We start from the raw sequence: 12546 nt of genomic DNA, 5'->3' as shown, positions 1-12546 counted from the left end.
AGGTATCTACCAACTTCATTAAAACCGTTAGGCCATGCCCTATGGTGAAAAAACACTATCGGTTGTTTCAAAACTAATAAACATAGAGAAAAGTTAAACTTATTCTGTCAAAGTAACTACATAGAAAAGTAAAACAGTTGAAACATACTTCATTCACTTTAAGAGGTTACCTTATTTAAGTTGCAACTACAGACCAGACACTTTTATCCAATTGTATCCCTCTTTATACCAATAGAGGAGCTCCAAATTTTCTTTGTTTTTTAGGTAACTAAAGAGGTGCTCCAGATTATAGTCTGCAGTGAAAATTTACAACCACCTCATAAGATCAGGTACCAAACTTTTACCTTTTTCCATATACCTTCCAACTTCTCCAAGTTTTTCTGACTACATAATTCTCTCATCTTCTCTTTCTTCTTGCAGTTCTAGTATAGTAGCCGAAACATCAGCGGAGGAACCTTCTTCAAATAAGAAATCATCAAGCTCTACGGTTCTCCTCCTGAAGCCACCTTGCAATCTATAAGAATACTTGATGGATTGTTTTCGGTGAACTCATTAGATCTGTTATTGACAGCCACTTCGTCCATCCCTGTCTCATGTTCATGAATATTAGACGTTCTGAAATTGTGTGAAGTAACATCATCAAGCCATCCAAGAATATAAACCATATATCTACTCCATCTACCAGCCCAACCTAAAGCCTGAACATACTACAATGAACTGGACAATGGATACAGATAAAAGGAAACCCTACATCATCAGATAGTCATGACTAAAGAGGCTGTGTGACACAAAGCAAGTGAACTGATGATTTATTAGTGTAGAAACACGGAAAAAGTTGCCATGAGATTTACCTGCTCTAGGGAACCATCGTCAAAAAAACCAGATCTCCAACTTTCAGCTTCATCCTGCAAATACATAGTAAAAAGAAGAATGTATAGACTCAGCGTTGCACACTTTGAATTCCAGTGGCTTTTAGATTTTTAATATTGGGCACTTTAAGATTAAAAACAGAGAATTTGTTTCTTATTGAAATGGGATTAAAGATAGATTTTGAGGAAGTCTAGCCACCATAAGTCAGGACTCGTGCCCTAATTACTTTTTTGTTTTTTTTATGAAATGATGTGTTTCATTAATGGCATCAAAAGGATGTGAAAGTCACAAAGATAAGTAGATGTAGCTCCAATACATTGTTACAGGATTCTGCTCGGGGAGCTAACCAAAAACAGCAAAAAGTATATGGATTAAACTAGAGCGAGTGAAATGATGAAATCTAGGAGAGAGACAGCATCATGTCCTAATTCTTTATCATGTATCATAGTTAAGTTTTTCTAATACAACAGCTAGCTGTGAAACCAAAAAAATAAGTTAGAAGTGTAAAGCATGCAGTAGCTAACTAGGCATATGCACCCCTCCCTATAGAACCTCTCTCAGTTACCTTTTAGTTTCAGTGTAGACAGATAATTCACAAAAGCTAAAATCAGATACAGAGCAATAGTTTTGCACCAAAGAACCTATTGTAGCTGCCAGTCGAACTAGAAGTATAAAATAGAAATGTATAAATACCTCTTCCTGTTGTTCCATATACTGACGGATCCAATCAGCTTGTGCGCGTACAGTTGTACGTAGAGATTCACTATCACTTCGGCACAACTGAAACTTCCGGTATTTTCTTATCTTTAACTTCTGCCACATATGAATCTACTGAAGGAACCCAATCTTGTCGAACAGTTGACATGATACCAACAGAACCTGCGAAAAAATGCATATTCATGAGCTTGACTTCTTTATCCTAACACAAAATTCCTCACTATTGATCCTGGCAATTAAGTAGAACTTTTTTCATCAATACCTCCTTAGTTCAATTGGGAAGTAGCACTAGAAAACTTCAGAGTAAGCTCATTGCCTCGCAAATTCAAGCATAGCCAATCTAAATCAGCTTCAAATGTGGCTCACTTTTTTGTAATATTCTTTAAAGGGTAAATATTAGTAAAAACAATTGCACAGAGCATGTGTCTGATTATATCTCCAAAAAATCAAAAAGGAAACACATTCTATGTGTCGAAAACAGTATACATATATACATGACAGTTGAAATTACATGAGTCTGCCCCTTGTCTAGATAAGTATAATTACACAGTTGACTATGACATAAAAGAAATCAATTCTTGAAATTATATAACAGTTGAATGGGAGATAAAAGAAATCAAATTCTTGAAATAACACAGTTCAATAGGAGATAATAGAAATCAAATTTTGAAACTACACACAATTCTACTTTCATGAAATTATATAATGCCATTATATATATACGGCCTTTACTAAAACTGAAATTACAAAGTTCTAGTACTTTTCTTTTCTTTGATGATTATGTGATTCAGAGCGGGTAAAGGGCATGTTCAGTTTGATCGGAAAAGCCCTCGCGGAGACTGAGTGGAGCGGCCGGAATTAAGCAACGGTCGTCGGAGGCGATTAGAAATTTGCAATTTGGGAGAGTTCATCCGTATATATAAGACACGGTTTAACGTGCTTGAATTTGACGCGAGAGTTCATCCGTATATATAAGACGCGGTTTAACGTTGGATTCTTAATAGGCGTTAAAAATTAAAATTGAACATGCGATTTTTTATTTTTAAAATATAAAAACTGACGTATAAATTTAATATCTACCATTTTGATTTTGTCAGATTTATGTAATGCATTTAAAAAAAATCTATTTTAGAAGAATTTAGATTTCTAAATTTTTCATTTTATTGTTAATACAAATTAATGATAGTCATACCAAAGTATGACTAGCTTTTACTATAATTTTCAAATGTTTTTTTGTTTCTTTAAAATTTTTATACACGATTAATCACGAAAATTAAAATGGAGAAAAATACAAATTTCAATGAAATATAATAGAAAGTAAAAACTGTAAAATACTAATTCTAATGAGATATAATACCTAAAAAAACCAACTATTTATTTAATAGGTGAACAAATTTTATAGATATTATTACTCTCAATTTTTATTTTCGCCACATGATAATTTTAATTACACTCTTACTAATTTCAATAGTTTGAAAAAAAAAAAACCATTGCTAAGAATAAATATAAACTTATTTACCCAAAGTCACACATCTCAATGTACTTTTGGAATTTTCTTTCCATAAAACTTATTATTATTGGTAGATAAATCATAAATATCATGTTGATCTTCAAAAACACAAAAAAGATTTTTAGCTCCATATAAAAGATTATGCATGATACAGTAAAATCTCTCTAAATTAATATAGGCGAAATCATGAAATATTATTATTTTATAGAGGTATTATTTATTGAAGAGTGTTTCGATATCAAAAAAATTGTTTAGGGATGAAATCTCAAAGAATTTGAAAGAACCTACTTGTAACACCCCGTATTCAAAATAGACAAAAATGCAGATTTTGAGAAGTTGCAGGTGCAACTTACGGTCACCATCCACGGACCGTAGGTCAGACCACGGCCCGTGCTGGTGGTCCGTGGTTCACCACTGCAACCCCTCCCCAGCCAGCTCAGAAAATTGGTTAAGTCTCGACTCACGGACAGACCCACGGTCCGTAGATCAGACCACGGTCCGTGGTCTGTGTCCGTGGATCAAGACCTCCTTTACCCAGCCTCTGACATGAACTACGGTTGACCAGCACGGACCGTCGTTCGATCCACGGTCCGTAGGTCTGACCGTAGATCGAAGGATAGTAGTCAGTTAGCTGAAAATTCTGATGGGTCAACTTCAGATAGTCATAACTTTTAGCACAAAATTAATTATGTGTCCCATGACCTATGGTTAGATAGATAATTGAATTACCTTTCCAACACCACCGAGTTTGCTAAATTCCGACCTCCGAGTAAAAAGTTATGCCCGTTTTAGTGAAAGACCTGTCGGGCAGACTCGAACTACGGACCCAATCTACGGACCGTAGATTGACCTACGGCCCGTAGGTCCAAACCGTCGGTCACTCCGACAGCAGTTAATTCAGGGGTCTTTTGGTCTTTTCCTATTTCGTTTAACCCCTAAGATACGTCGTTTAGACCCTAAATCATGAGATTTTAATTAGTTTAAGCCTAGAAACATAACTAGAACTTACCTAAGTCAAATCACTAATCAAACTTAGAAGAATTAGAAGCAAGAGAGGAGAAAAAGGTCAAGAACCCTAGTTCAAGAACGCAGCAAGGTTCCTTCAGTTCCAGCCCCGAAATCGAAAGATTTCTCCGTGGAATTCGTCACCAGGTATGTGGGATTTCACTAGTGGGTTCCTTTCACCCATTAGGTCCCTAGAATTCAGTCAGATTCTTGATTCCATGATTATGAACAGACCTAGGGTTTCTAGAATTTCAACAGATCATCATGAATTAGTTATTTAAATGTTCCAAATCAGATTATCATGTTATTACTCAGTTTATCGCATGAATTTCAGAACCCTAGCTATGTATTTCTTTAGTTCTTGAATTACACATGCTAGGTCAGATATTTCAGTATTCAGTTTTACATGCCTCAGTTTATGAATGCATCATTATCAGATTAATTGTTGCATTCTCAGTTTGCATGTTCAGTTTCGAGCTATCCAGTATTTACAGAAATTCAGTCATAACTAGTTAACTACTTAATTCATTGGGAGTAGCATAATACCGAGTTGGACTAGGGTTTCAGCGTACCCATATAGTCCCAGAACTACGAGCCACGTAGGTGTAAGTCCCCTCTGTGGGCAACATCAGTTTAGTGATCACGCCAGCATGCCTCTATACCTCTGGCAGGGTATATTGGGTCCTCTCGATGGGGCGTATACATCGGACTCCACATTTAGCTCATGTGGTTTTATGTCGGTTATTAGTAGCTCCCACAGTTCAGTCAGACTCTATTGCATTGACCATATTTCAGTACAGTCAGTATTCAGTCTCAGCATGTTATAAATTTGGTCATTGCATTCAGTTAGCTCAGTATACAGTATTTCAGTATCTATATCATGTTCAGATTATATCATTGCTCAGTATGCTTTGTTCAGTTATATGTTATTTCAGCTTTACTCCATCCTGCATGCTCAGTACCTTTCAAGTACTGACGCATACGTGCGCTACATCTTCTCGTGATGTAGGTTCAGGTTCTCAGCATCCAGATCACACTTAGATCGATTCCCGATCTTCAGTTCAGCAGAATCAGTTGGTGAGTCCTCATTCTCCGAGGACAATAGTCATGAGTTCTTTTCAGTATTTTAGTCCTTTAGTTTCAGTTTTGCTAGACTTAGCTGGGGCCTGTCCCAGCATTTCTAGTCAGTTTAGAGGCTTATTTCAGACATAGTTAGATTCAGCTTAGTATTTGAGTTTGATATTTCTTTTGTATTAAACTCTCATATTTGATATATTCAGTTATAGTATATGGGTATTCCCCATCTTTTCAGATTTAATTATGAATTAGCTTCCGCATCAGTTTATTATCTTTAGTATGCTCATGATCATGCCAGCAGGGTTAGTTTGGGATCACTTGTGGTCCTAGGTCCCGTGTCCGCGTCTTGGGGGTAGCTCGGGGCGTGACACTACTTGTGAAAACATCATTCATTTACTTGAGGTCATGATAACTTATCTCGGTTACCACAATAAAATGGACGTTAATAACCTATTGAATGGGTGAAAATGATACATGTTCAGAGGTTCAGAGCTTAAAACAAATTGTGGATATCATTGGGAAAATAATATTGATGATAAAGTTGGAGATGATACAATACATTTGGAACCAGTTACGTGTAAGGAAACACTTATCACATGAACTCTTCACAATTTTATGGTGCAGCTAGAAAAGATAACATCGAAACTTTTGGATGCAATAAGAAAAGTTATAGATGAGCTTCAACTATTAAATTTTAACAAAAAAACATAACATAATAGAATCATATGTCACTAAATTGTCTTAGATATATTTGTACTTTTAAAGAATTATTAATATATAATATTAATGGAACCATATATTTATATAGGGGTCTTCTGAAAATATATTATCTTATCGAAATGAGTGATTTTTTCCATTGGCCCAAACCGGGACCGGAAGAAATTATTATTTTATAGAGATTATTAATTGACCGAGTATCAATTTAGTAAGGTTTTACTGTACATGAATATACCCTTTAACTTAACCTCATTTTACATTTATGTCATCCAACTTTGAGTGTGCACAAATATGCACTTAAATTTGTATAAAGTTGAACAAATAGACACACGAATTCTACGTGTCACAATACATGTAGGACACAAATTTCTGTGTAGGATCCCATGTAGGACGTTTGTGTCTATTTGTTCAATTTTATACAAGTTTAAGTGTCTATTTGTCCACACTCAAAATTGGAGAGCATAAATGTAAAATAAGGCTAAGTTAAAAGATATATTTATGTATTATGCCAAAGGATTATATTGTTATTTGAAGGATTCTAAAGGAAGTGAAAAAAAACCTCGAAGCACTAAAGAATTGTTTAATTTTAGGTATTCATCTCTACAATGTCCTTTTAAAATTGTCCTTTTATAAAGTTTATTATTATTATTGTTAGATAACTATCATGTTGATTTTCAAAATACAAAAAGTTTTTTAGCTGCATATAGGAAATTATGTTGTTATTTGAAGGATTATAAAGGAATTGAAAAAGAATCTCGAAGCACTAAAAAATTGTTTATGTTCACGCGATATATTTAAAAGAACTTTTGGAGTTTGGAAAAAAAAAATTAGAATAATGAAACATGACATAAATCATTATGATAATGAGACACGTATGAAATTGTTATAGCTTGAGTACTGTAAATATTTTTTGCGAGAACACATATTTAATGTGAAAAGATTGTTTGTATTATGTGCGAGGATTACGTTAGTACATCTACAACTTACGTTAAAATTTACTTTTTTACTGAACTAAAGTTCATAATAAAAGTATAATACACCAGCACAAAGTAATCTATATATATATGTGTGTGCCCGCGTGAGTGCGTGTTTATGAGCAAAAAATAACAATTTAAAAATTAAAAGCGCGTGTCCATTCACTTTATATCACGATTTCATTTCACCTGACCAAACATGCCCTTAAACGCAGATTTGTACCGTTCTTAACTCACGTACTTTCTGTGCGGGCACACATACGTCGGATTGATTTAATTTTTCAATAAAAATTTGACAAATCAATTACATCAATTTATTAAATCTATAAATCAAATAAGGGGGAAAATATTGTTTTTTTTATTTCAATTTTTAGTCAGTTTTCTCGGTTCTTTCTATTTCCTCAATTTTTGCACAAATTATACGGTAAATAAAAGTGTACAAGCAAGCTTCAACAAAATATAACAATTGAAAAATTACGAAACTACTAGCAAATACTAACAAATTCAATACATACGACGTAACAAGTAACAACAATGCATTAATAATTAACTACACCAAATAAAAACTTTATGAAAACTATTGCAATAACTTAGTTTTGTGAATTATTCAGTTGGAGTGTTGTTATTATTATTACTTTTTTTTTAGTACCAAATCAAATCAAGAATAGTCAATTTCTTTTTCAACGTTAAACCAGCCACAAATCTCTTTTTTCGATTTGATTTGGTTCAGGATTCAATTTGGCTGCTTGACGATTTGACATGTACACCCCAATTTTCATGTGTCAAAATTAATGTATTTCATTTGTGTTCGATTTATGTAATGCACTTTTAAATTAATGACGTTATATAATTTGCAAGAATAAGACAAATCACCTTTTAGAACATGTCAAATTATATCATTTGTGTTTATCTACTCTGTCATGAATATAATATAATATAAGATAAATTATGATGGAAAACACCAACTGTTCTTAACATCCTCCTTTGCTGCAATGCAATTCTTATGTTTGAATATACGTTAGTATTTAGTAAAAACTTTATTATTGGAATGCACAATAATATAACTTTACAAAACATTAAGCAAATGAATGAATTAACAAATAACAACAACAAATGTTACTACTTTGGCTTCAATTTCACCGTCTATCAGGTGTAACAGGGAAGCCAATTCCATGCCTCCTAGTTGGAAAGACTACAAATAACAAACTACAAATCACCCCAATTCCAATAGGAACAACATCAAGTACCTGTTTTGTGTCATGATCTGGTGTAGGATAAAAGCAATTCACCACATTTTTGTCTCTCAAAGCCACAGCAATAAATACAAGAACAGAGAGAACAGCATGAACAAAATCAATAAATCCAACTCTATACCTGTTCAATTCACCAGGCACACCAGAAATTGAAGCTGCCTGGTAATCGAAAATCCACAAACCTTTGAACGTAGCTAATCCATAGTAAATTTGCCCGTCTGGTGCCTTGTAGCTATCGGTGAAACAAGCTAAAAAGCATGAAAATGCAAGTAGTGCAAGGAGGATTAATGTCATTGGACGCGATGCAGTGTCACACGTTCCGTTGTTGGTGAAAATTGGGATTAGTAGTTGGAATGCTAAGAGTGTTCCTGTTGGGAGAAGGTTGGCTAAATGTGCTGTGCTTTCTAAGGCACGTTGAGAAATGGACGGTCGCGGTATAGGCGGCCGTTCTGGTATATGATTGTTGTTGTTATTATTGTCGTTGTTGTTAGTGGGAAGTAATGGGATTTCGGATGCATCGGGTGATGTGGATGTTTGCTTAGAGGAGGTTGATCTGGCTCGTAGAGACATGTCCATCAATACTAGAACAATCAAATATAAAGACTCTTCAGGAATTCGAATGCTAGAAAATTACAATGAAATTGAAGGAGGAGAGGAGATTGGAAATGAGTATGAGCTAGCTAGGTATATATGATGATAATATAAATGAAATTGATCACAATGGGAGTTTTATGCGTGTAAGGGAAAGAGGAATATATGTTTAATTTGGTATTATATTGACCTAACAAAGAGTAGTTATTATTTATATTATATTATACTATGAGGAAACTTCTTGCTTGTCCAAAATGACTCTATGTCTTCCTTATTGCGCTGGCAATACACGTTAATATTAGCTTTCAATATATGTTTGCTTCTAAGAATTGAATGATTCATTTTTCACATTTAAAAAAATATATATAATTGAATGTTTTAGACTAAAGTCAAAAAACAAACTAGTGGAAGGGAAGTTGGTGAGGTGTGACTTGGCACAACTTTTTTTTGTTAATTTGCTTCCTTCTTATGTGGTAGAAAATTGAAGATTAGTTATTGGTTTTTTTAAAACAAATTGAAGAACACTATTATTGAATCTTTGTTGAGCTTGATTATTGAAGAAGATAAAGTGGTCTATTAATTAGTACATTTTAAAGTATGGATTGAATTTACTGACAATAAAGAATTGTTGAGATTGACATTAGAATGTGGGATATCAATTTTGGAGTTATTTGAACTTGTTCTAGACCAAATTTGAAGCAAAAAATGTATTGGTAATTTTTTTACACAATAAGTTATGGATCTATCAATTGGTACAACTTCTGGCAATCCTTTTAAGATTTTGGCCGTAATCTTGGCAATTCATAGAAACAACTGTGATCTGATGATCCATGACAAGATTAGTGTTTAAAATTCTAACGACTCGTTCTTTTTCTACTTAATTATGCGGATTTTAATTTTGAGAACTTTTTAAAACAGTGTCAAATCTTTGAACAGTGACACGTAAAATATTATGTAAATATGGCGTGTACGACTAGTTTGAATTCAAAATTAAGCTACTTGTCTAGGGGTCGTAGACTCAAAACCTTGTAACCTCTACGGAATTAAAGGATTCTCCATAAAACTGGCGTAGAAGTCAAATTTCTCTGGAGCCAAGAAACCACATGTTACCTTAATAATGTTCAAGTGCAAAATTTCCCTATATAGCCACGCGAAGAGCATACATGCATTAGCCGGAGAATTTACCTTCATAAATCTACCGTTTGCTGCATTTTTCCGAGTATACATAAATCTGTACAACAACAATATTCCAAGTAGTGATGCTACAAAAGTGGTTCTGCAGAAGATGACCAAAAAAGAAACCAATAAGCAAAGTTGATTTTCTCCACAATAGCAAAAAACTGCAAATGATTACCCATTTATAAATGCTACATTTAGACACTCAACTTACATTACAAGAATTTATGTACATAAATATTCTTAGAAGTGCCTTTTGAAAAGAGACATATAAGTTTCAAAGCACAAGATATATACCCATCATCTAGATTCTAGATCTTCATTCAGTGTCTGTTCTTCCTTTTATTGCAAGCACAGTCAGGTTTTGCTTTCATTCCCCAAGAACCAATTTTTGCGCTTCACGTCCATGCCTAATAGTGATTTCTGCAAGAGCAAAAGAAGCTTATAAAACGTGCTCTATGCGTGGACTAAAGACCTGTTTTAGCACTAGGTATACAAGGATTGGTTGATTCAAATTGGAATTGTCAAGTCATCCATAATGATCTAGTCAAAACAAGAATTCATTTTGATTGAACAGACAGTCTAGTTTGCTTTGTTTATTGTAAGGCATATCTCATTACAAGATTCATAAACTATTTTCATTGTATTTGGGTAGTAGAACCTTCCACTCCCGAGAACTGACAGGAAAATGCACAAAAATAAGAGCTAGCACACAACAGTTTAGCTAGTGGTTAAGAACTTCCTAAATTGTATCAAATCAGCTACGTTTTGATTCCTTCTGGAACATAAGCCAGTTAGACTCCGTTGCATTGCATCTTCAACCAATTTTTGCTGGACTCCACTTATAAATATTCAACACTGAATTATGAGTTTAGCACAAACTAAAACCACAGAAAAACCTTCTTGTTGGTTAACATAATTCAACTTTTTGGCAGAGAAAATTTTTCTCCCTTGCTCATTTGTACGAGGGATATGGGATAACTAATTGCGAGATTAGTTTTTGGATGAACTTATCTCATATTTGGTTAACATAAAATCGTGGGATAACTTATCCCGGATTGTAGTGTTATTTATATGGGATAACAATCATGGGATGACTAATTCACATAATAATTAATCCGGGATAACTTGTTCCCAAACCAAAATAACCCTCAGAGACTACTAAGGATACTTTCTTTCTTTAATAGTCTAATTAAACTTAAACTCCAATATAGCCACCACAAGTCCACCAGAAGAGATTAAGATTTAACCAAAAAAAAAAACTTCAGACAATCATTTCGGAATATAATTACACCATATAACAGAAATCTCCTTCGAGTACTTAATGCCAAACAATATAATTAAAACATTCATTTAACCAATTTCAGAATGTAATAGACATGTAAATTGATACTAGATAATCTGAAAAGATATCATTTTGACCTAATCTTTCAAGTCCAGAATTGCAGAACAAACAATAAGCTCAGCAACTAAAATTTCAGACTGATCACATACAGAGAGAGTAACCTCAGGTAGGCGACTTCAAAACCCCCAAAAAAATTGAAAATGGAGCTTCGGAAAAAATGGCAAAAAAAAAATTTGGACCATTTCTCGATTTGTGCGTGTCATCCTTGCGCAGGGGCCATGCTAATCTTCTCTGTATCGTTCCAATTTTATCGGATGTCCCCGAAGGGACAAGCTAGACTGTTAGGTTTCGCCATATAAACAACACACAGCTTTTCTGTGCAAGCGATGAGGGAGAAATCGCTGGTTGAGTCTTCACGCTAACACGGGCCTGGACTCGTTTTTGCGCTTGTTTCAATGAAGCCCACTTGTGTGATGACTTAATTGTAATGGGCCGGCCTTCTTATATTACTTGGTTGGGCCCAAAAGGGTAGATTCCATACCAACAAGACCTCATATTTTAAAATTTATCTATTTCACACCAACTAAAGTAAAACTTTAGCATCGAGGTAGGGTTGTATAAAGACATGATGCAACTGAACTAAGTGAAAAAACTCGCAATACGAGAGAAAATTTTATTCAAGTTAGGTAGGATGAAGATCGAGCGCAATATGTGTATGTCTGTATTTTAAAGCTTAAGTTAGTTGTAAGTGTACATATGTGAAGGAATCAGATGTATGTGTGACCAACTGAATTCAATGTGTGTGTTTTCAAGCCGTATGCGCATAACACTAGCCAAACTACGTGGGAGATCAATTGTATGTGAATGTACATGTTATACGTATGACAATATTCGATAAAGTAACATCATTTTCTAATGGTCAACTGAAACACTGATTAATCGAAGCAACGGTGAACGAATAAGGTTGGAGTGGACAAATCACTTTATTGAATTATATTGAATATGTTTTTGTTGTTTAATTGCTTTTTTAATACAAAATAAAATAAAATAAAATAATAATAATAATAATAATAATAATAATAATAATAATAATAATAATGTACACTAACAATATAAATACATTTATACAATCAAGTAACTAATTGAGTAACTATATAAATCGGTTGATATCAATTGTTGATTTAGTAAGAATTGTAATTGATATGTTGAAATTTATAAATATAATAGATATTTATTACATTATACAATTTAAATTCGATTTAAAAAGATCACACCTCAAAACAATGACAATTTTTTTTCAAAAAAAAAAAA

General features: G+C 33.7%; 1 protein-coding gene and 1 non-coding gene across 2 annotated transcripts; both read right to left on the bottom strand.

Annotated features, from left to right (window-relative positions):
• Positions 1 to 7899: 7899 nt before the first annotated feature.
• On the bottom strand, positions 7900 to 8725 carry LOC125814949 (protein DMP3). The gene has a single exon (XM_049494375.1). The coding sequence runs from the start codon at positions 8697 to 8699 to the stop codon at positions 8007 to 8009; it is 693 nt and encodes a 230-aa protein (XP_049350332.1). The 5' UTR covers positions 8700 to 8725; the 3' UTR covers positions 7900 to 8006.
• A 2737-nt stretch (positions 8726 to 11462) lies between these two features.
• LOC125816925 (U6 spliceosomal RNA) lies at positions 11463 to 11565 on the bottom strand. The gene has a single exon (XR_007442249.1). It is a non-coding gene; the product is annotated as a U6 spliceosomal RNA (small nuclear RNA).
• Between the last annotated feature and the right edge of the window lie 981 nt (positions 11566 to 12546).

Source organism: Solanum verrucosum, unplaced genomic scaffold, assembly GCF_900185275.1.
Source record: "Solanum verrucosum unplaced genomic scaffold, falcon-dt-bn FXZP01000261.1, whole genome shotgun sequence".
In the NCBI taxonomy this organism is placed as follows: Eukaryota; Viridiplantae; Streptophyta; class Magnoliopsida; order Solanales; family Solanaceae; genus Solanum; species Solanum verrucosum.
The sequence above is the reverse complement of the archived record's forward strand: the minus strand, read 5'-3'. Positions and strand labels throughout refer to the sequence as shown.